This window comes from Apus apus, chromosome 5 (assembly GCF_020740795.1).
Source record: "Apus apus isolate bApuApu2 chromosome 5, bApuApu2.pri.cur, whole genome shotgun sequence".
Classification (NCBI taxonomy): domain Eukaryota; kingdom Metazoa; phylum Chordata; class Aves; order Apodiformes; family Apodidae; genus Apus; species Apus apus.
In genome coordinates, this window is record NC_067286.1 from 50,259,205 (window position 1) to 50,283,274 (window position 24,070).

General features: G+C 43.2%; 1 protein-coding gene across 3 annotated transcripts in view; it reads right to left on the bottom strand.

Annotated features, from left to right (window-relative positions):
* The window catches only part of ASB2 (ankyrin repeat and SOCS box containing 2), a 51,124-nt gene that overhangs the window by 24,100 nt on the left and 2,954 nt on the right, over nt 1–24,070 (bottom strand). The window contains exons 2-5 of one of the 3 annotated variants that reach the window (XM_051621957.1): nt 14,291–14,494; nt 13,551–13,643; nt 1,948–2,217; nt 253–357 (exon numbers count right to left, since the gene is read on the bottom strand). In XM_051621957.1, coding sequence (XP_051477917.1) covers nt 253–357; nt 1,948–2,192 — 350 coding nt within the window. In that variant the 5' untranslated portion in view covers nt 2,193–2,217; nt 13,551–13,643; nt 14,291–14,494. Of the gene's footprint in view, nt 1–252; nt 358–1,947; nt 2,218–7,925; nt 8,243–13,550; nt 13,644–14,290; nt 14,495–24,070 lie in introns of those variants that run through there. The other 2 variants (XM_051621956.1, XM_051621955.1) reach the window with 2 other exon arrangements.

The window sequence follows — 24,070 nt, forward strand, 5'->3', positions numbered from 1 at the left end:
AAGGGAAATTTGAGGTGGGTCACCCGCGAGAGCCTGGGCATGGTGTGGTGTGGCTGGAAGGCCAGGAGGAGGAGTGGGAAGCGATGGTGCGGTGCAGGTATTAGCAAGACCATTCTAAGCAGTTAATGAACTCCTCCAGATGATCACCACCAGTTCCCCCCACTAGACACCACCACAGCCCAGAGGAGCTGGTGCAGTGGCTCGCAAGGCTTGTTTGGGCTGCGGGGAAAAGCGGGAGAGGGAGGCACTTACACGGGCTGGGATGTGCTGAACAGGCTGCCGTCGTACCTTCGCCTGACCCCCCAGGCTGCCCCGGAGCTGGAAGGCTGAGCATGGCCTCGTGACTGGGCTGCCAATCTGGAGTGGTGATGACATGAATGAAATAAGGAGAAATACTCCGAATAGGAGAAACAGGTCATGTCGAGGCAGAAACAGAGACACACATCCACAGAGACGGAGCAAGGAAGCTGCCGGTCAGGGCTTTGAATAAAAGCAGATGGCCACGGCTTGCTCTGTGCTGGATTCAGCTGCTCACTCGGCTTGAGATTATTTTTGGCCCTCTGAGGAAGTGTCAGGGGATTCAAATGACCATATAAGACAACAGTGAGGTTAACCCTACCGCCACCGCACAGGAAGCAGGCACGAGGCGAAGTGACATTCATCACCTCTGAAGTGCCACGCAAGCAGGTCAGAGGTGGGGGCAGAGAAGGACCCAGGGCCCCAGGGTACTGGCTCCATTTCCAGCTCGGCTGTCCCAGGTGGCACAGGAGTTCAGGAGCACTACAGATCGGGAGCTACAAGCTGCAAAGGTTTTTCCCTCCAGTGGGAGGCCAGAAGCTGGTAGGCTGAGGCAAAGGCAGGACAGGTTAACATATAGAACCACAGATGCTGCTGCCTTTGCCAAAATAGCAGGTATCAAAGGACCCCCTGAGGAAGACAGGACCAAACAGTCAGGGAAGCCCTTATTCTCCCCTGCATCAGGTCCCCATGGCAGAGCTGACAGGACAAGTGCACAGTAATGACATGAAGAAGTCACAACCTTTGACAGGAGCAGGACTGCCTGCTGTGCAGCATCCCAGTTCCACAACTATGAAACACGTTTACTGCTAACCAGATGGTCCCTAGCTTCCAAGCGTTGGAAACCAAACAGTCACAGGTGGTAAGGAGTGAGGTGTTGGAGGACAGTGGAGTTATGGGAAAGGAAGAACAAAACTTCAGTTACTCCTAGCTTATTAAAAAAAATAGTTTAAAATAATTTTTCCTTGGGTTTGGGGTGACTTTGTAAACTCTCCCCTCATCTCTTGAGAAATCTGCCTTTTGAAAAATGAAACGAGAACAGTGTCTGAGTTTGAAACTGTCAGCAGGTTTCTGTAACCCACAGCCCAGCGTCGCAGAGGACGGGGATGCCACCATGCTTGGGTGTCTGGAGCTGCTCCAGGATGAGAGCGATGTGCTTGAGGTGAGGCTCTGATTGAAATAGCTACATCCTTTAAGGGCTGCAGTATCTAAAAGCTGGCCAGCTCACAATGGTTTATATACCTACTTATAGGTATATAAAGAGAGGCCTCTCTCCTATGTTTTTGCAAATCAAATGCTCTGCTCCCTCTCTTGGAAAACCTAGGCTCATCGTACAGTGTCCTGTCACCAGGGAAAGGAATCACTGGTGTCTGTAATTCAGGAAAGCTTGTGACAGTGCCCCTATTCTGATTGTATTTGTTGCTTAAAATAGACAACATCAAGTAAAATTTCATTTTGCTGTGAGGGCGTAAATTGCTGACCTCATTGGATTTATAGCAGACTCCAGCTTTCAAACTAATGACAGACTCACAGAGCAGCTGCTCAATACAGCTAGTTAGAAGGCACATGTTGGGACAGAAGAAGCTACTTTGCTGCTCCTGGGCAGGGTGTTTGGTTGGGATGGTGCAGCTCAGGCAGGTGCTCACTCACCTTTGCCAGGGGTAAATGTGGTAGGGGGGGTGGTGGTTGCTGGCACGACTGGGGGATGCCATCTCGCTGGGACCTGCCACCATCGACTTCTGGTGGCTCTGGGCAGCCGGCTGGCCCGTGGGGTCCTCTTCCAAACTCTGCTGGATGGCCATCTTTATAAGCTCATCTTCACTCAAGCTACTGTACAGACTGTATTCCTCACAGCCTATTGTTTGTCTTTGAGTATTTGCTGCCGTTGTAGCCATTTTTATTTATTTTGTTTTTGCTTTCCTGTAAAAGGAAATAGTGATCATCAAAATCTGGAAATGAAAGAAACTCAAGTATCTTATGCTTTTGTTCAGTTCTGCCTCTTGAATAGACTGACCAGAAAACTGTTCAGAAATTCTCCACCAAGCAGAGAACATTCTCAGCTAAAATCTGCATGTAAACTTAACTAAGTCCTTTCTATCACACAGAAGTAACTGATTTAGCTGATGTTTAGAAAAGGCAAGGGAGCTGCTGCAAGCAAGGCAGGTTTTTATCTACTTATTAAGGTTACCATAGCTCAAAAGAGAAATAAGTAAAGGAAATCCCCATAAGATTTAAAGAGATACAGTGCTGAAATTAATGTTCTGAGGAAAAAGCCAATGGACATCTCTTTTTGTTGTTTTTCTGTGTTTTATTTTTTGCTTTAATTGCATAAAATTAAGGGAGGATGATTGTCTGTCTGTTTGCTGGTTTTCTGCAAGGGCAAGTTCACCATAAAGTGGAAAGAGAGTTTGCGGAGTAATTTTTTCCACCTTATCTGGATATCCCTCATCAACATGCAAAGCTATTCTTTGAAGTGACTTTCTTTGTTTCAGTCAGATAGGAGAGCAACACGACACTGCTCAGTTTCGCTTCTGTTTTTTTGCTTTTCACAGAACAAAGTTCAAGGTCATGAGCTTTAAGACTTAGGGTCAGATTCTCTTCTACAAACTGGTGGTTGAGAGCTGAAAGTGAGAGAAGGGGGAAAACCACTCAGCAATCACAGAATGACTGTAAACCATAACTGCAGTATGAACTCAAAAAAGGCAAAGGCAATAAAACTACTGCAGCATTTCCGACAGTGATAGGGAAGTACTAATGCCATGATTGGTTTGGTGCTGTAGCAAGATCTCATCTGGGTGCCAGAGAGCACCATGGCTACCAGTGTTTAAGAGCCAAGGTCTTACTATTTCGTGGGAGGAAATGGCATGTCCCCCAGGCACAGAGAGACAAGGGGATGGCTGAGAGCACCAGTGTGGTTGCTGACAAAGCTGCTTGCCCCCGACCCTGCGACTGTCAGTCCCTGCCCCAGTGATGCCCTCTGCTTGCCTTCCCACCGGCTGCCTACTCCAGCAGGCTGGGTTGTGCCCCCATCTCACCAAGTGCTGGGGCAGCCTGGCAGCCTGGGGACTTGCACCAGCCTGGATGGTAGGGGGTCCAGCAGGCTGGGAGCCTTGTGCTAGGAGATTGCCCTGCTCTGGCAGTCCTGCTGCTGTGTGCATGGCCAAGAGATGGTTTTCACCTGCAGGAAATGGTAGCTTCTCAAATGGTGTTATCTATGCATGTGAAGAAACTTATGTTTATTTCTTTAGCATAAATTAAAAAACAAACAAACAAACACAACAAAAAAAACCTAATACAGTTTGAAGAAATTGCAACATCTTAAATGGAGCCATAAGTAACATAAAATCTTGGATTTAAGCTTTTCACTTCAGATGATTATATATCCCTCATCAACAGCCACCTCAGATTCCAAGCACACCCCAGAAGAAGTGGGAACAGTTCAGGGTAAAGGGCAGCCTAGCAGAGTTCAGTTTAGTATTATGACTCTAACAATGAAGGATGTATTTTACAGCCATGAAAACTGCCAAAATAAAACCTTCTGCTGCTGTAAATAATGCAACCTAGCTTTGCTGGGTTTTCTTTTTATATTTTCAGCCACATCTCTCATGGCTGCTGTTGGTTACCTTCTCCAGTGAGAGCTGCTGTGCCTCAGCTCTGCCATGACCCTTGCTGTCCCAAGGAACCAGGCCCATGCATCAAAAGGCTGATAGCTCTCATGTGGAGCTGCTGCCTGCTCTGTGCCCCAGCTGCTCCAGTACCTGTCCTTGGCTGTGCTCCAGCCCATGCCTGGCCAAGAACCATGGCACAACTTTCTTTTCCTAGGAGCTGCTGCTGCTGCTTGGCTTGCTCAGCTCCTGGCATGCTGGGCAGCACTTTCATAGCCCATCAGCATATATACTCACTCAGTACCAGTTGTGCTGCAGATGTGTGAAACCCACGGCTGGAGTCAGAGGGTTTGTCTGAAGCATCCAGCACTACAATGCCTAAATGTAGGGACCTGGCCCTGATGGTGACTCATAGACCTAAACTAAGCAGTTAATGGAGAGGGCAGGGTCTGATCATAAGCTCTTAATGGAGGTGATGTGCAATGACTCTTTGGAGGAAGCAAGAATGGAGAAGAAAGTACTCCTCTCTGAGGGAAATCTGCACCTGTGGAGCATGGAGCCTAAATCCCTCCTTTTTACCCTCCCCAGCCCCACTGCCAGCATCTTGAGAGCACAGGATGCAGAGCAGAAAGTGCCTCACCATGTCTCTGAGCTCCAGCTGAATGCTGGAGTCCCTTTGTAGGCAGTCAGGGCTTTGAGGAACACACAGGAGACCATTGCCAATGTGATTTTGCATTCTGTCATAGAGAAGCTAACTGTTTTAAGTGTCTCACTAAATGCCCAATGAATTTAGGTGTAAAGGCCATTTCTGGACATCTTCTCCTCCCTCCTTTTGTTTCACACCTCACTGAGACACAGGGATAGAAAAGGAAGATTTTTGAGTTTGGGCGTCACTCCTATTTCACCCTCCTATTCTCTGAATGGGTTAACCAGGTCCCACCCACTCTCAGAGAAAAAGGAGAACCTCCCCTGAATGTAGGTAATCCTCACTAAACTAAATATTTTGACAGGAGTCCCAAGGAGTGCAGAAACAACAGTGCTGGCTGCAGTTCCCACCACTGACTCATCCTGCAGGCAGAAATGTCGTGGGGCCCAAAATAGAAAAAGCTTTTAGTTCTGCTCATCTAACTGGCACAACCCCAAGGAAGGTGTGAGGGTCACATCCTGGGGCTGCAGGAGCTTTTAGGTTCCTCCTAATAGCCAATGACAGCATTGGCTGTCCTGATCCCTAGCAGAGATGGTTCCAGTTGGGTTTCAAGCAGTTCTTGCTTCCCTCTGCCTGTCTCCCCTACCTCAGGCTGACCTGCATGGTGTGTCTGAGTTTGGCAGGAGGTACAAGGCATACCTCCCTTGTACACCCCTCTGTGTGACAGCCCCAAGCAGAGCAGAGCCACAGCCATCCACTTCTACCTGGAGATGCTTTGTTTGAAGCTGCAGAGCCAGGAGGCATTGGTTCAAGTTATTTCTGTTTCAGTTATTTCTGTTTCTGTTATTTCTATTCACAAGCCCCAGTGAGCCCGCTGAGCTGCAGTACCAGGCTGAGCCCATGCCCCTCAGCCGGAGGCTAATGCAACACAGCACGAGTCAGTTTAACCTTTTTTCACTGCAGCTGAGCTTGGCTCATCTGTGGCCAGTGGTGAACTACCACAACCTCGTGAAAGCCCATGAGACTTATGTGCTATGAGCTTCTGTAACAAAGGTGAGAAAAAAAATTTAAAAAAATCAATCTTTGTTGCTAGGAATGGTGGAAACAGTTTGGATACGTAAGACATGGACAAAGTGGTCTTTTAAAATGCTGCATGAATATTTTTCTTGTTTTAAGTCTGCTTACTGTAGGTTTAAAGTATTGGAATCAGATTTATAAGATAAATGTTGGGTTTACTGCTCACTCTAACTTCAGGTTTTTGGGGGAGTTTTTAAAGTTTGGCTGTCCTCTGCATTTCTCTGGCAGCCCAAGAGCCCCTCCTTACAGGCAGGCAACACAGTGTTGCAGGTGCTATTAGAGAAGAACCTGTTTTTTAAAGCTGTGGGTATAATACCTTTACTATTCCTTAGAGATCACTTTGCCTACAGGTCTGAATGGCTTCATTAGTGATCTCTCTTGGCAGAGGATACTGCTGCTTGTGCTGCCATTTAACAGCTCAGTCTGACAAGATCTTCTGGATCTAAATTTATCATCATTTCCACATAGGGCCTGATCCTGATTCTTGATTTTGCAATCACTATTTCAGTGAGAGTGTGTTTATTTAGATGCAGAAATCAGGTGTGTGCCATGGAGAGGTAAGTTGGCTGCATCCAGTGACCAGAGGGTAAGGTTAGAAATTAAATGGTCCTGCCAGAGCCAGGCTGTGATGCTCTATCCTGTGTTAAGGAGCAGCTGCACCTGGCAGATCTTCAAAACTAAAGGTAGTGCCCACCAGGGTGACTATTAGTAACCCCTCACATTATAGCAAAAGACACAGAAAAACACAGCTAGTTTGCTATTGTATTTGGACTACAGGCTCTGACAACATACAGTATTTGGGAGCATGGGCCTCTGATCTCTGATGCAACATAAATAAACAACAAGGATTACAGCTGGCTTTGAACATGCAGAGCTTCGCTATTCAATACCATTAACATCTGAAACAACTGGTCCCCATTGATAGCACTTCCTTAAAGAAAAGCTTAGTAAGGCTGCCTGTCCTACTTCAATAGATCCCAGGCAGCAGAATTAGCAGAATTACATACTGCTGTGGGAGGACTGTGGCAGGTGAGTGACAAGGTCATTAAGGGAGTGGAGCCAGGGACTTTGCCTGTCTTTGCACCGAGTTCACGCCAGTCAGCTTGTAACTCAATAGAGGACCTCAGTATTTATGGTTCAGAGTGGGATAAAGCAATTTCTAAAAAGAAAAGCAAGGCTTTGGAGGCTGCAAAAGAGAGAGAAAATGAGTGGCTGGCTCATTTTGCTTTTTGAAAGGAATGACTGAGCCCCTGCTTCTGCAGATCCTTGTTTGCCTTTCTATGTCTTTGCCTTTTCACTTCTGAGAGCAGCAGGAGCACACGCAAGGGGAAGGTAAACACGGCTGGAAGTCTTCACAGGGAACCAGCCCTCCACTTCAGCTCTTACTGTGGCACCTTTCAGGCTAGATCCTCTGCTGGCAATGGAAACTATACCAATTTGCAGCACTTGAAGTCCTTACATATTTGCTGTCATTTCCCAGATAAATCTTTGCAGTTCTCAAAGAATATTATATTGGGTAACTACTACTGGGAGGCAAATGATTTTTTTTAAAAAATGGAAATATTTCAGTGCCCATCAGATCTGCCAGAGCTGGGACATTAGAAGAATGACACTCTGTGCTGTGCAGCCGCAGCAACAGGCAAATCTATTTTGTGATGACAGCTCATGCAAACTGCTCAAGTTCTAGCCTAGTGCTGAAGGAGCAAAGCCAGGCTCCCCAAAAGAATCCTGCAAGCAAACAAATCCCCTTGTCCAGCCCCAGATGTCAAAACAGGTCACCTATCAGTCTGACATATGTTATGATGCCATCAAATTGTGACTCTGTGCAAATTCTTTACTGGAAATTCATACACCTGCAAGTTTTTACTTCTTCTCAGAAAGCATTAATTCACACAGCAATCAGTGCAATGTCAGCTTTGTGTCATACCAGCCAGAAGGTTATAAATGAAACAAAAAATTTCCTGATCTCATTTTTTTTCCTTCATACTGTGCCTTGCACACTGTGTTGTACCTTAGTATGTTGTCACAACTATTTCTGAGCAAGCTGTTCTAGGGACAAAGGTATAAGCACCACCTTGAAGTAAAAGAAAAATAAGGGAATGGCAGAGCTACAGTTCTGCTTAACACCGGTGAGTGTTTTATGGCTTATTTGAAAAAACAACAACCAAAAGTACACCACTAAAACGCCTGTGTTAGGGTGTTAGGTTACAAACTGCCACAGGAACAAATATTTGCATAGATATAGCAAACTGACAAACTGGAAATGATAAGTAAGTTCAAAACATGCATATTTGCATTACCTTTTTGTTCTGAAATAAAACAATAATAATGCAGTTGAAATGGTTTATCTCCTTGATTAAGTCTTAATTCAGGCAATCCTTGCTGGTGTTCATCTCCCTGCTTTGCCTGGATGTTTCGATCAACTGCAGGACAGCTTTGAAACGCTCTTGCTTTGAAGCCTGGAGTTTATTTCTGGATCACCCCATGATCAGCGAATAGAAGCCAAAATATAAGTTGTTCTGAATCTCAGATTTCCTGATTGAAGATGCACAGCAGAAACTTTTACCCCTCCTAAAGTTCTTCTTTGTTGCATTATCTGAAGAACTTCACTTCATCAAGCATCCTGTAGCTATATGACACAAAGCTGACCTTTCTATTACATCATTATTTATTGTCCCTGACAACTAGACCATATATGGACATGTTTCTGGAACCTAAAGAGGAAAAAAAAAATCCTTTATACTTTTGAAGTAAAATACATTTTCCTGGAGAGTTTTATTGACTTGGGTAGAAGGGAGCTCAATTTACTTTTCATTTAGCTGCTGCTTGTTAAACAAAACAGGCAAACATTATGTGGGTATTTATTGATGTTTTAGAGAGGTTTGCATATTTTTAAGGCTGCAAGTTTGAGACTTCAGGATTCCAAAAGATGATAAAAGCAGCTGTGAACCTGTTCCAAGTAGTATTTGTAAGAGCTTACTGCTGGAAAAGAACTGTTCTTGTACCATGCAATTGTGAATGACAGACCCTCTCTCAGACTCCTCGAGGCCATAAATGTGAAATGGTAGCCATATTCCCCACATCTGGCAGAGAGCAAGCTGGCCAAGGGAGAGATAGCACTGATCCAGGGATGAGCCAGAAAAAAATAGTCAAGCAAATACAGGACAGCTGTCACTGTTGGATTAGCCAAACATGGGGATAACACTTAGCCTGGGAAGGTTATGATGTATTTGTCCCCCTAACACCATGAATGAAGGGAAACAGTATATAATAGAGTATCAAAATGATTCCTATACTTTTTCCTTCAGCCCCTGCTTCACTGATTTCTGTGACAAAACATTGCGTATAAAGATAATAAAGCCTAGATAGCAACAGGTCTGGTTTCCTTTCCAAGTACCACGTCAAGCCACAGGCTAGCTGTACCCACCCTGTCAGTGCATAAACACCCTCTCTCTCTCAGGCTTAACAAGAACAATCTTGAAGGGAACCAATTTAACAAGACCATATAATCCACTAATAGGTGATCCCTTCCAACTCACCTGCTTTGCTTTTAGGGTCTTTCAGGACCAGCATCATTTACTCTCCATGCCTGTTCCTCCATCCAACTTGCTCCATCATGACAGGATGGCTGTATCTGGTACGTCCATCTTCTCTGCTCCCCACAAAACTATCTGCTCCTCACAACTAGTGTTAGGACTGTTGTTTTGTCCAAAGTTAAGGTCATTCAACAAATACTGTGGCTGGCAAAGGAAGCCTAGATGTCATCAACAAGAGGGTGAGAAACTCTTATACCCTTGAAAATATGTCAGCCAAACCTTCATGATTTTTAAACAACACCCAGAATGCATTTTAACTTTTTTGTTGTTGTTCTTTTTCTTATATTGCTTTTAGATTGTAAATAGCCTTGGCTTAAAACCAAGTGTAAGTATCTCCTACATTTAACATTACTCCTTCCCTTTTGGCAATCTCTCATCATATCCACACTTTTTGCACTCTTTGCTGGCTTGCTATCCCACTGACCTCAAGGATATATGCCAATATTTTTTCAGTTTTGGCAGAGGCAAGGGTGCCTACATTTCCAGAACAGGCTGTTTGATTATAAACAAGATACTGGGGATCAAGATCCCATCACCTATGACTGTTGCAGGTGGTTCTCCATGCCATTCACACCAAGCACACTGCAATTCCATTCCCTTCCACATTCCTGGGTTTCCTTGAAAAGCTTCATGTACCCCTTTGAGGTATTTGGGGCTCTTATGAACACTGCTGCACCATTTTCCAATAAAAGTGTAGGACTCTGCTTCAGAAAATCTGTTTTCAGATACCATTAACTTTCTTTTGTCTTGAGTAAATAATTTAACTCCTCTGTGTCTCATTTTCTACATTAGTGAAGTGGAAATAATCAAATGTATTAACTTCAGAGGAGAGTCCAAGTTCCTTGCAGATGGGAAGCCAACAATACTACTTATATGGATAGAGATTGCTGAATAAGACTTTATTTAATTAGTATCTGTGAAATACTTTGGTATCCTCAGAGGAAGACCTCATAGAAGTTAGAAATATTAATTACAGAAATATTACTGTACAGGAATGAAATCATACATTTGGAAGTTATTTTTTTCCCAGTAAAACAATGTTGTGGCTGTATTACAACATGACCAAGGCATAATAATAACAATTGTTATGATTTATTAGCATTGCATCAGATTTCTTAATATTCCCCCTAAGGCACGCACAGTTATGGATCTACATTTTGAGCTTAACCCCAAGACATTCTAAGAGCTTACAAAATGCCACCTGCAAAAATAAATACATAAATCTATGCCATTTTCCAGGGCAAATTTAAAACTCAGACACTGCATGTTACGTCTGTTTGCTTTCTCTTTAAACAGAAAATTACGGGAATAGCCAACTCACGCTCATGGGGGAGTCAGTTAGGGTCTCACAAAGAGGCTGCAATACAAGATACTTGAATCTGAGAGAACACAAAGAAGGTTGACCATGTGAAAGCAACAAATGGTGAAATAAACACTGAGATTTGCTTTATTCTTCATGTTGCCTCAAAATAGCGAGCAGGAGTCAGGTTAGGAAAGCACACTTAATGCTTCCTTAACTTTTGGGGTTTGTTCAGAATCTCTACTTCATTTAGTTGATTTAAATAGCCCTTCAGCTCTAGTAAGTGCTGTTTCGTGCACTGAATCGAGCAATGGAGGCTAGTGAAAAAACAAAGTTCATTTGTGCATCCTGGGAGACCAATGAGGTTGTTACAGACTCATTCTGTGTGCAGAGCTGCCACACATGTGCCATCACATGATGAAATGTAGGTGAGAATGGATGTTAGCACAAACTGTATACTTGTCTATAATCTTTAAAAAATAATTATGAGTAACATTACTGTGCCAAACACTTGACTCATGGGTGGCTGTTCTGAAAGGAAAAAAAATTGCTGATTGGTTGTAACAGTAACAGTCCCTTGACAGAAAATCCTCTTAATACTTCCTCACAGAGCAGCATATTGTTTTGTGCAACAATTACCTGGAACTCTTAGCTTGTGTCTTGTATCTTGTCTGAACATTTTTACTTTAGAAAGACAACAGGATGTTTCCTGTGATATATTTCACTGAGAGTATAGACCTAGGGCACACGCCTCTGTACCTTTTGCAATTTTATTCCAGTGTGCAGAGCTTTGCATTTGGTGTTGCCATGCTGTGCTTCCAATGGACACTCCCAAAGATTAAATACAAACACCAGAATCAAAAGCAACCCTCTTGTACCTCTTGCTATACGAGCCACTTTCAAATAACAAGGAGATGGAAACTCCCACAGGGAGAAGGTTTCAATTTCATTTGCAAGAACTAATGATTGCTTTGGCTCCAGCACTCTGAAAGAGGCAAGGAGCCACAGGCACTTGTATGGGAAAAGGTGCAGGATGTCACACATGCCCAGGGGCAGGGAATACAATATACTTTACTTCTTGCTGCAACGAAGCAGATGTTTTGAGATCACTCTACTCTGAACGCAGTTCCCCTTTCTGGAGGAATTTATCCCACACTAATGGCTCCTCACTCACACCCCCAAGTCAGGATGGACTTCAGCTCAATGTACAACTTCCACCTCTTGCACAGCAGCTCCTCACAGAAAATTGTTACATTTCAGATACAGACAAAATTGAATCCTTGCTCCTCTGGGCATTCATCACAAGCATAAAGAAGAACACCCAGTATCCAGGGTCTCCATCCCCATTTCAGGTATCTGATGACTCAACCCAGACCTACCCTGCCAGTGAGCTTTGGAAGAGTGTGCAGCTACTGCAGTCACTGCCTCTCTGCAAATGTCATCATAAGGTCACATCCACTGACTCAAACTGAAAGAGGAATCAGTCAGTGGGAACACGAAATGCTAATACAAAGTGAACACAACCCAAAGACTGTATAAACAAATACATGTTCCTTGGAGGAAGAGGGAAAGCATAAACATTATCTTTTAGTTACTCTTTGCTGTGCAAATATAATTTATCTTATGTTATAATGTATATTAGCAAGAATTCTAATGAAAGACTTGTCTTTTGCTTGACCTTTACAAAATCCATGAAATTCAGAGATGTTGCTGCAACCCCATTGCTCCGAGGCTCTTGCAAGGGAGCAGGGGGATGAGAAAGGCAAGAAGAGACACAAGCTGCTGCGAATAGCAAAGGTCCTGAGAAAAAGCTACTCCTAAACAGCAATGATGGAAAAGTAAAATTGATTTTGATGGGAAACATCCTTTCCACAGTTTCTTTATAGTAGTCTTTGGAAATATACAGTGGGAGTTCACCTTTCTGTTCAGCCCCTTAGACTAGTTTATGAGCAAAGTCTCTTTTGATGCATTTCTCTGGTACTCTTTAATTCTTTTAAGATTGATTTGTTTCTAACTGCTGTGCCTGCTGTATGCAATAAGCCCTGTTGCATTGCTCTCCTTCCCTTCCCTCTTTGACATGAGAACAACAGACTTTCTAGATACAGGTCTGTCTTTTCTTGACTATTGCCACAGATAAACAGAACTCAGAAAACAAAAGATCACTCTACCTAAATTCAGCAGCTTGCAGAAATTACTTGGAGCACAACAAAGATCGAAGAATTATGACTTTTTGTGTGCTTGGTGTTAAACAGGCTAGCAGGTGCTACTGGGGTGGCAAAGCAGAGAAGGATCCTCCTGTGTGCAGTACCAGGGGGAAGTGGGTGGTTTCGGTTTCTGAGAGGTGGGCTTCAGCCTGACTTAGGATGAATGCTGAAAGTGGCTTCTGGCCACCCCAACTGGAAGTGGCTTTGCTGTCATGGGGCTCAGAAACTCAAAGCAGGGAGACAAGCTGCCATCCACATGACGCCGGCCATACTATGCTGGCCTGCTCCTCATGATGAGATGGCCAGGCCTGGGACATCATCAGTTGCTGTGCAGACAAGAGCAGGGAAAGAACCAGAAGTGCTGAAGGACACCGCACCATCACCTCTTTATGGTTGAATTGATGATCTTCAAGGTCCCTTCCAACCAAAATGATTCTGTGATTCTATGATCTCTATTTACCCAGAGCTGTTTTGCCGCGTGATCTAATTCATACACAATAACTACAATATCTGAAGCCCTGATCGAATGAACTGTCCTTTGTGCTGCCACTGAGAAAGCTTCATTATCCCGCACTGATTGCTTTGAGCATGCATGAGAGAGAATCAGAGGTTTATGCCTTATTTAAGTTCAAATCACAATGCAATAGGTTTGTTTTGCAGGGCTGACATTTAATTATGTGTCCTACATCTCTCAGGTTAAATTTAGAGCTAAATTTAGGACAAGTGTCTGGGCAGAAAGTCATATGACACCAGTGTATATCTGTTGCACAACATGCCATACGAATGTGTAACGTTCATCTTGGTTAAAAATAACTGTACACTTACCTAATTCAGCAGGCTTCTGGACTCCATCTCCTGAGCTGGTAAGCAGACAGTGCAATAATAAGAATCAAAAGTGTACTGAGGGAAGAGACATAGCTAGAAGCAAGAAGACAGAAAAAAAATCATTTTTGTATCATGTAGTAACTACTGTGCCGTAGTAAATTATGTATGACAGTCTAGATTATCTTAAAAAAGGATGTGAATATGTAAATTGAAGTGGAATTGTGAAAAGAATTGTAGAGTTCTTTCCCACCAAAGTAAGATCTCTCTGATTCCTCAAGAGCAGAGTTAAATGGCTGTTAAAAGTCCCATCCTAAGCCTAGGAGAGGACAGATTCTTTCACAGTTAATAAGTACGTTGCTATATACATGGTTTCCTCAGCTACAACAGAGCTGGAAGACACCAGTCAGAGTAGCTGAGGCAGGGAGACCCAGATCTCCAAACTAAGCATCATTAGCTTCCTGAGCTGTGTTTGGAGGTCATAGCTCCAGGGAAAACCTGAACACTGGAAAACCAAAACTGTTATACAAGTGTCAAAACCACAAAGTGAGATGAAAAATCTGTTTAACACCTTTATAGATAAGATGAGAACAAGCAAAACCCATAGATGAAGGCTGGTGTAAAGAGCTGAACTTCAGCCAAGCTGTCTTAATGTTACTGAGAGCTGTAATGATAATCAGGACATATTTCCTCCACGTGAGCTGTTGCCATGCTTCTGTCCTTTGCCATTTTTCTAGGCCTACCTTGCCGATAAGGAAAAGTTAAGATGTTTTCACCAGGCCTTGGATGGTGGGGCTGTCGGTGCTCTGGCCACATGCTATCAATGCTGAGCTGTCCTCCAGTGTGAGGAGCTGGCACCCTTCATGGCTCCTTTCTGCAGAAATGTCCTCACAGGTCCCCAGCTGGTGCTCAGGGTCCTCATCCACCTGTGCCCCTGGATGTACAGCCTGGCAGAGGGAGGATCACCAGGATGAGACACAGAATGCTGAATGCTGCTGGCTCTCAAACGGAGAAGCCAGCAGCTGCAGTGTGCAAACAGAGCTGTTACCAGGGCACACTGTGAGAGCCAAGGCAGCAGTGCTGCTGAGCACAGGCATTAGAAATGGAATACAAACCACTTCCTGGGGTCACTAGGGAAAAGCTGGTCCATCTCAAGCAAAGGGGGCTGATGCTTGACAGTTCCCCAGTGGAGGACAGGAGCACGTGCAGGCTCAATTCAGGTGCAGGGGAAGGATAATCGATCACATCATGGGCTACAGCAGGTACTGCCTGGTCTCCTCAGCTAAAAAACTCTCATCCTTGGGTGGGACAGTCTCCTGGGACCAAGGCAAGGTGTGTTGCTGTGTTAGTGTAGGGAAATCTATTAATACACTTTGTGCTTGCTCTCCAGATACCAAAGCACCTTGCTATCAGCACAGTGCCTTTCAAAAGTGCTTAAATCATGCTTGCCTTTTTTTTCCTTCAATGAGTGATTTCCTTTTGATCCAAGATTGTAAGACAAGTTTAGGTATCTTGAAATACTCACACTATATATGAATCTAAGTGGGTCCATGCAGAGTATTAAAGATATTTTAACTGAAATGTTGCAAAGACTGAGGAATTTTTGGTTGGCATCTTCTTTTTTTCATTAAAACGGCTTTGCTTTCTCTGCTGCAACTGTATATCATGTCTGTCACATTAGTTGTGGTCAATATTATACAGTATGGATTAATCTCTGATTTAATCTTATTTTCTGTTGTTCAGTACCTAAAAATCAATCAGGCCAGCAGTCAGCTTAAAGAGACCCCATAGGCTGGCTGTCACAGTAGTGGCTTAGGAGCATTTGCAAGAAACTTCTGGCAGGATAAATTGTTCCCTTCAGAGATGTTCTGCCAGCTCATAAAGACTGGTTTAAATCTTCAAAACTTGGCACTTTACAACCTTTTAAATATTTTCCTGACTATTTATTTCTCACCAGTCCCATTTTCATGTAATGCTGAACCCAAATTTGAATCGTGCTAAATTCCTTATCTCCGTGACATTTTGAAGCAACGAGTCCAAGAGCCCCAAATAGCACATTTCTGTGCTATTGTTCTCAAAACTCTGACAGCCTCTTGCTGTGTACAAGCAGAGACCCACATGTGGCTTTGAACACCAGCAGCAAGGATCTCCATCCCATACGGATGCTGGCTCTGTGAGCCAAACACTAGGGAAAGCAAAGCCGCATGTACCAACCTAGCTTTTGACACCTGGAGTGCCTTGGAAATGACATCGGGCCGTGCTGCAAACACTGAGTTCAAGTTGCAGAGGAAGTGGCTAGCCTTAAAACACAGTAAAAAAACCCAAAATCCCATAGAGCCTCAAGACCTCACTTTTGTAGGCAACAGCTCTTGAGGAACTGACTGGCACAATCACTGATGCAGCCTCTGCAGCACATGGCACCAGCAGAGCTTTAGACACATTAGTGTCTGGCAAACCCCAAAACATTCCTATCATAAAAAAAGTGATTGATAGTGTAAATTTTCACCAGTGTTATGAAATGTCTTTGGCCACTGATTCACTCAGGATATGAATAGGAATGAAATGTTTTGTAATAATTTAATTAATAATTATTTAATCTGTTTTTTGGTTTGGTTTGGTTTGGTTTTGGTTTTGGTTTTAATAAAAAGAGGAAAATAAAGGGAATATTTATCAGAAACCTGATCTTTGTAACCAGAATCCATACCACATGTCTGGTCTCAGGATCAGTTTCTTTCTGCTGTGCATCACATCTGTATAACAAAGCATGGGAACCAACATTTGCTTAGTGGTATGCTCAGGCATATTGGTTCAGTACCAGAAAAGCTGATGGGATAACACCAGAGTTAAGTGTGGACAAAGTAGTCAGTGAAAACCCACTAAGGTCTCATAACACACTGGAAATAACACACATAAATATACAAATAAAGGATATGGCAAGATGTTTCTGCCCGATGCAAGAGGTGCTGCAAATGCATCTGCCCAACAACTACACCACCTTCCCAGCTGCCACTGAGTAACAGCTTCAGTGCTTTGCAAGTGGAACAGGATAATGGTGAGAACAAAAATCCTTCTAGCTTGGAGGAGTCACCAAGGTCTAGTCGGACCATGCCACTGATCAAAACATCTGCAGTAAAGAAAGAAAGTTGGGTCCTTGTCATAGGAGACTCAATTCTAAAGAGAGCAGAAGGCCTGATATGTAGACCAGACCTGCTACATAGGGAGGTTTGCTGCCTCCCTGGGGCCAGGGTCAAGGATGTAAAAAAACCCCTCCCTACCCTAGTTCAGTCCTCAGACTACTATCCATTAGTGATTTGTCAGGTAGGCAGCAATGAGATTGCTACAAGAAATCCAAGGGCAATGAAGAGAGACTTCAGGGCCCTGGGTTGGATGGTTAGGGAGTCAGGAGTACAAGTAGTGTTTGCCTCTTGCAAGGATTGATGATGGGATAAACAGGAGGAGCCTACAGATCAATGAATGTATATGTGACTGTTGTCATCAGCAAGACTTTGGGTTATGTGAACACAGGCTGCTTTACAAGACACCAGGGCTGCTAGCAAAAGATGGGGTACACCTATCTGAAAAGGGGAAAAGGATCTTGGGTCAGGAACTAGCAGCACTCACAGAAAGGTCTTTAGACTCAAAGTGAGGCAGGAATTAAACTGGGCTTACTAGAGAGGAGCAGTACACCAGTACCAGTGGGACAGTGTAGTAGTAAGGTCCTACTGTCTGCTGTCTCAGTGAAGATGAGGGATGATAGGCTGGTAGCTATGGAAGCATCTATGAACTGTCTGGTGGGAATTAGGGCTTCTCCCTTCAAACAGGTGGCAGGACCATTAACCCAGTTGAAGTGCCTTTATACCAATGTGCACAGTATGAGGAACAAACATGGTGAACTAGAGATCTGTGTGCAGTCACAGAGCCATGACCTCATTGCACTCACTGTGACATGGTGGGATAGTTCAGATGATTGGAATGCTGTCATGGATGGCTACATACTGTCTAGAAAAGATAGGTCATCAAAGTGAGGTGGCAGAGTGGCTCTTCATGTGAAAGAGCATCTGGAATGTATTGAGCTCTGCCTAGGAGAGAAGGAAGATGTCGAGAACTTATGGGTGAGAATTAAGGAGCACGCTAACCTGGAGGACACTATTGTGGGTGTTTACTACAGGCCACCTGATCAGGATGAGGGGGTTGATGAGGCCTTTTACAGGCAGCTGAAAGTAGCCTCACAATCACAGGCCCTGCTTCTCATGGAGGACTTCAACCACCCTGATATTGGCTGGAGGGGCAACACATGCATGGTCCAGGAGGTTCCTGCAGAGCAATGAGGACAACTGTCTGATGCACCTGGTTGAGGAACCTATAAGGGGGTGTGTGCTGCTGGACCTGATATTAACAAATGAAGAAAGTCTTGTTGCAGATGTGAAGGCTGGGGGCAACCTTGGCTGTAGTGACCAGAAAATGGTGGAGTTTACTATTTTGTGTGGAAGAAGTAGAAAAATGAGTAAGATTACAGCACTTGACTTCAGGAATGCAAATTTTAACCTCTTCAAAGATCTAGTCAGTGAAATACCATGGGCCAGGGCCCTGGAAGGTATGGATGTCCATGAGAGCTGGGCAACTTTCAAATACTACTTTCTCCAAGCTCAAGACTTGTGCATCCCTATGAGGAAGAAATCAAACAGAGGAGGTAGGAGACCTGCATGGATGACTAGGGGTCTTCTGGAAAAAATTAAATGGAAGAAGGGAACTTACAGAATGTGGAAAACAGGACTGGCCACTTGGGAAGAATATAGGAACGTAGTCAGAGAATGCAGGGATACAATGAGGAAAGCTAAGACCCACCTGGAATTAAATCTTGTGAGGGGTATCAAGGACAACAACCTGTCATGGGTGGACAGGTCAGAGTTCTGTACTGACTAACCATCCTCAGGAAAGAAATGTATGCTTATTAGCAGAGAACCAAAATAAATTGCATAAAAATAAAACTCCAATTGCATATAACTAAAATAGCATAACCCAGATAGAAGCATGGGACTTTGCACCTCTTTTACTCATTTTGTAGAGAAAAAACATACTCTGATGTGCAAATAATAAAAAAATTTACTGCTAACAGAAAAGCAGTGTGAAGGCAGATTTAAAAGATAAAATTTGTATATTGCTGGATAGACTGCAGTAGATCTACACACATGCACACAAAGATGCAAAGGGAGGGCTGCAAACTGTGTGTCAAAAAAGGACAGCACCAAGCAAATTGAGCAGCTTCTGAAAAACCAAATAAATCTTACCTTATCTCTCCAATTCCATTTGCAGTATTTGTATTTTGGAGGTCACCTGGGATTTCCAAATCAAAATGAGGCTGGATTGTGTTAATGCAAGCAGAGGGTGTTAAAAACTTTCCTCCTCCAAGTCTGCTCCCTTCCTTTGCAGGAGAAGTCCTCAAAATCCATGCAGCTTAGTGCACAGAGCACTGCATGTTGGGAAAGACACCTACTGTGCTTGTGGCTCACCATTAGCAACTGGGAGTCCCCAGTGGTCTCACATGAGGTATTTGCTGAAGCTGCAGAGCAGCAAAACCAAATGTTTTGCTGGCTCAGCTGGGTGAATACAGGTAGTCGACTTAATCTCAAACCCTACCATGCCCTTGAATTTAAAAGAAGAAACCCTGATGGGGACCATACTAGTTGGAGATATTTTTATACTGCAATGTTTCTAAAGAATTTAGGACACAAAGGAAGAACGACCGAGTAGTAACTTTCCTGTTCATTTAAAACAGCTGGATCTGTAAACTTAGTGCTGTGCATTTATGGGTGGCATCCCAGAAAATAAAAACAAACTTGGATTATGTCAGTAGGCAGTGACTGAATTTTAATCTGTTTTGCAACATAGAGAAAGGAGATTGTAGAAGGCACTGAGATGATTCATCATTGCAAAATCAGAATTTATAGCAGATAATATGGAGTCAATAAAAAGACAGAACAATAACATGCATAATATGACACATATGTGCACAACTGGTTGACTCAGCCCCAGAAAAGCCTGGTACAGATCTGGGAAACAGAGTATGTGTAGCTGCTGCTCACATGCAAGTCCATCTAATCTATCACTCAGCTGAGACGTGGCCATCACTGGCATCTCTTTACATACTGCAGAGCTCTGACACATACATGCATCAACCTGCTTTGTCTAAATTGCTGACCAAACCTACTTGCCTAGCTGCCTACATCTAGCTGACTTGCCCATCAGCCTTCTCAAAATTCTGCAAAGTACCCAAGGGGCTCAGTCCTTCACACATACATTGGCAGCATTTCTTTCCAACAGAGTTTCTCTTCAAAAGAATCAGGAATGTATCAGACAAGCCCATGAGTTTTGCACATTTCAAGACTGTTCTCTTGCAGCTTGCCCATAAAAGACCTCCACTCCCATTAAGAAGAAACTCCAGACTTCCAAAATCTATAACCATAAACAAAACAAATGCATAAGATCTCTTGAGACATTTTGGTTGGGACTAATCCTGGCAGAGAAGCCCCATTGTTTCACCCTCTATCAGCCAGGCCTATTCTGTGCCTAGTGGAAAATCAGTAGCTGGAGCCCCATTTCTCTCTTTCCCATTTGTAAAACCTATGAAACCATGTACTTTCTCCAAGACACCAGCCATCCTGTCTACTGAATTAATCTCTACAAAGGTTGCATGACAGACATTTCATCTGAAGAAAATCCTCAGGAGCTGTTTAGCATCTATCCATAGGGAAAGATCCATTCAAAAGATCATCACACACTGAGTTATCCTGAGAAATATATGTCACTCCTGCCCATCAGGATCTGGGCTCGAAGATTTTAAAAAATTAAAATATTTGAAGTTAAACACTGATGTTATACTTAAATATAAACAAATAAACAAACAAACAAATAAATAAATAAAAAGGCTTATGCCTTATAAAGCAATATAAAGGTTTCTGTGTTGGTGATTTCTGGGCTGAATCTTCCTGTTGGAAAACACGCCTGCCTCCAGAATGCCTTTCTCCATTGTGCAATATGATGTAATGCACTTGCTGCCTGGCCCCTGACTGCAGAACTAAAGCATAATCTTGCATCAACTTGTCAAAAAGCTGGACAGGTCTGTTTTATAGTTCCTCAGTCTGTATTTATTCCACTTTGTCCTCATAAGGTGCCCTGCCCATATAGATATTTATAAGAACACCCATTTATTTTTTACACAGAACATTTCAAAGTACAGTCATCTCTGTAAACATTCAGACCAAAACCCATTTGGCATTGAAAGTGCTGATGCCAGAGCAATGAAAGAGACTCTTTGCTTCAACACAACCGTTTCTTATTTTTGCTATCATGCAGTAATGAGCAGAGCTGTGTGCACCACATATCACAACTATTATTTCCTAATAAATAAGAAATGTATTGGGGAAAAAAATCACATCACTGCAAGTTGATATTTCTCATACAAGGTCTGATTCCAGAAGAAAAGTCTTGATCTGTTTCCAAACATGCAGTGTAATCTTTCTTTAAAAATCAAAATTTAACAACCACATCAAATTTCTTGTTATACTTCAATTTAATTTAGTATTGAACCTAAAAGAAATGTTGAAATAACAAAAATTATTGAAATTACCTTGCTTCATAAAAAAAAAAAAAATAATTGAAAGTAGTGTAATTGCTTTTAAAACCAATCAAGCTTTATAAAAATCAGAATATTACACTTCCCCTGTCATCAATTCATAATTTTTTAAAGAACTTTCTAAACCATCACTGCATTCGGTATGCTGATGACAAATCTACTGAAGGAAAGGAAATACATCTTGCCCTCAGCTCTTCTAATTTACTCAAATTAATTCAAACTATTCCCTTTCAATTTACATCGGCATGAGCTTATGACTTGGCCAAAAATTAAATAATTCTTTCTCAACAGAAAATCAGTAACTCAAAATTTTATCAAAAGAAACCTGATGAAAGTTGTTGCTTGACCAGGCTTTGCTGGCAAATAAGTAATGCTTGTTTTTAAAAAACATGTCAACTGAGTAATTTCCTGGCTGATGCAAACACCTTTTCTCACATTGGTGGTGTTATCTGCCAGCAGAGAGTCCAAGTCTGGACTGAAGATGACCAAGGCAACGTACAGTTGTGCCTTGCATGAGAGAGCATCATCAGTACTTACATATGGTCAGTCCCTTCCTCTGGTCCCCAGCAGAGGGGAGGAGAAAGGGTCATCTCCAACTGTCTCTGAGAGATGGGGGATGGGTCTTGCTCTCCTTACTCTTGTAGTGTAGGCCAGACAGACTGACAGTCCTGCATGACATTCAGCTTTTTCTGCATATCTGTAGGTGACTCTCTTCTTTGACAGTTTTACTGAGAAGGTCAGCTGTGAACTCCTTTCTAAGGGCAAAATGCCTGCTGAAGCCAAAGGCCATTTCACCATGTACAGACAAGGGAACACCAAGTAAGAAATTAATTATTTGGGCGATGCTTTGTTTGATTTGATTGACTGTTGTGTATTTGCTCAGTGAAGAGGAGGACAAAGGTGTCACTCAGTCCCTGTTATCTGTGAGGACACACAAATCTCATTGCCTATTCATGTGTATGTCAGAGAATCTCAGGCATTCTCTCCTTAAATCAAAGCAAACTCTGAACTCCAAAGTGCACAGTGCCTTTATCAGCCAAGCTCACCCCAGATCTTTCCAGCTGATTTTCTGTTGTTATTTGGACCCAGGTTTAGGCCCCTAGAGAAGTGCCTGGGACTCTGTTCTTCGGCCACGTTGCCTTAGCACAGTTTATCAACAGCTGAGGTGAGGGACTGTCATGAATGCAGGAATTCAAGCCCACTGTAGATTGTGTCTATTCAAATTTGAGCTGAGCGACATTTTTACATGGGGACTTCCCTCAAAGAAAACCATACATCCTAAACTTATGCATTTTTTTAATGCATACAGCACCCCAAAATCTGTTATTCACTATGAGATAAAGGTAGCAAATCAGGAATGTAATCAAAGAAGAAATAAATCTTCAAGTTCCAGGTCTTCAACAATAGTATCTGTAGTTACAGACAGCTCCTGTTTGGTTCATGACATGTTTCAAGTCCTACCACAGGTTCTCCTCTCTCTGTGCAGAAAGCAGAATGTGCCTCAGCACCTGCCCAGCTCCTTTGCCTGGATTTGTCCCACATAACTGTAGGCATTAAGCAATGCCCCACAGTCTCATCACCTTACACACCCCCTGCCCCCTGAATCATGAGAGAGAGGGAGAGACAGGTAGTACCTCCTTGGGCACTGCAGAGCTTGAGTGGACTGCACTGACCTCTCAGGATGTTTATTTTTGTTCATCAGCTTCAGAGTTGGTAACCTAACTTTGGTACCCCTTTGTAATGCCTAGAGATAACTAGGATTCACTCTGCTCAATTAAAAGCCACACAAAAGGTTGCATATTTCTGGAATTTTGTCCTGGTTTGAGCCAGGGCAGAACCAATTTTCTTTAAAGAGATTTTACTTTTCAGTTAAGTGTCTTCTAAGTAGCCACACTTGCTGAAATTAACAGCATGTTTTTCAGTCAGTATCTGCTTCTAGGAGTGATAATGCTTGATGTTTATAGTTATCACTGGAGAATGGTATGGAGAACCAAGGTCATTACTTGATTCTGAAAAACATCTTATGCTCTGGAAACAAAAGGGAGTAAAGGAGTCTTATTATCAACCCTCCTGTTCTCAGCCTGAGCAGTGCTGGGTGTGTGGGGACACAGACCTTGCAGCTCCCAGGAGATTCTAAATGCCTGTGGGAGTGAACAAAGCAGTTTAGGCACCTCCAGCATTAGAGGGCTTTCAAGAGGCTGCAGCTTGCGATGACAGTACGCAAAGGGACAGTGCCCAACACAGCTCTAGCCTCAGCTCACGTTACACCCACTGATGTATTGTTCAAGATGTCTCTCCTCTGGTTACAGACTTTCTTCTAGTTGACTCATGGCCCTTTACTTCTTTTGCTGCCAACTCTGTCCTTTAGCTTAACTGGCTCTTCGTTCTCCCTGGTGTTATGCCCTTGCTTTATTTATAGAAAGCACTGGTTTCCACTCTGGGATGCTTTCTCACCAGCATTGAGCCAGCCAAGTTCCCCTTGTCCCAGACAGGCTCTTGGTTCCCTTGCTCTGCTCAGCCCTCCCTGTCTGCACCTGTCTGGTCTGAGTTTGCCTTTTGTGAACACTGCACACAGTATCTGGGAGCAGATCTCATTAAAGTCTAGTACCACAGGATGTTAATACTTGCTATTGTTAAGTATTATGATTATTAGCATCAGTGTTATTTCAAGAGGCCATTGGGAGGCTAAACTGTCAGAATTGCAAGGCTTCCCCTTGCAAAGGATGTATTTTTTTCATATATACCTCCAACAACATGGAAATCCTCTCTGTGTGGCATAGCACAATTAAAAGCTGCTTTGACATCAAATGATCCCTTTAACAACATATTTCATTCTCACTGTTTGAACTAACTCTTCTAAGCCGGTCTTGTATATTCATTTTCTTTGCAG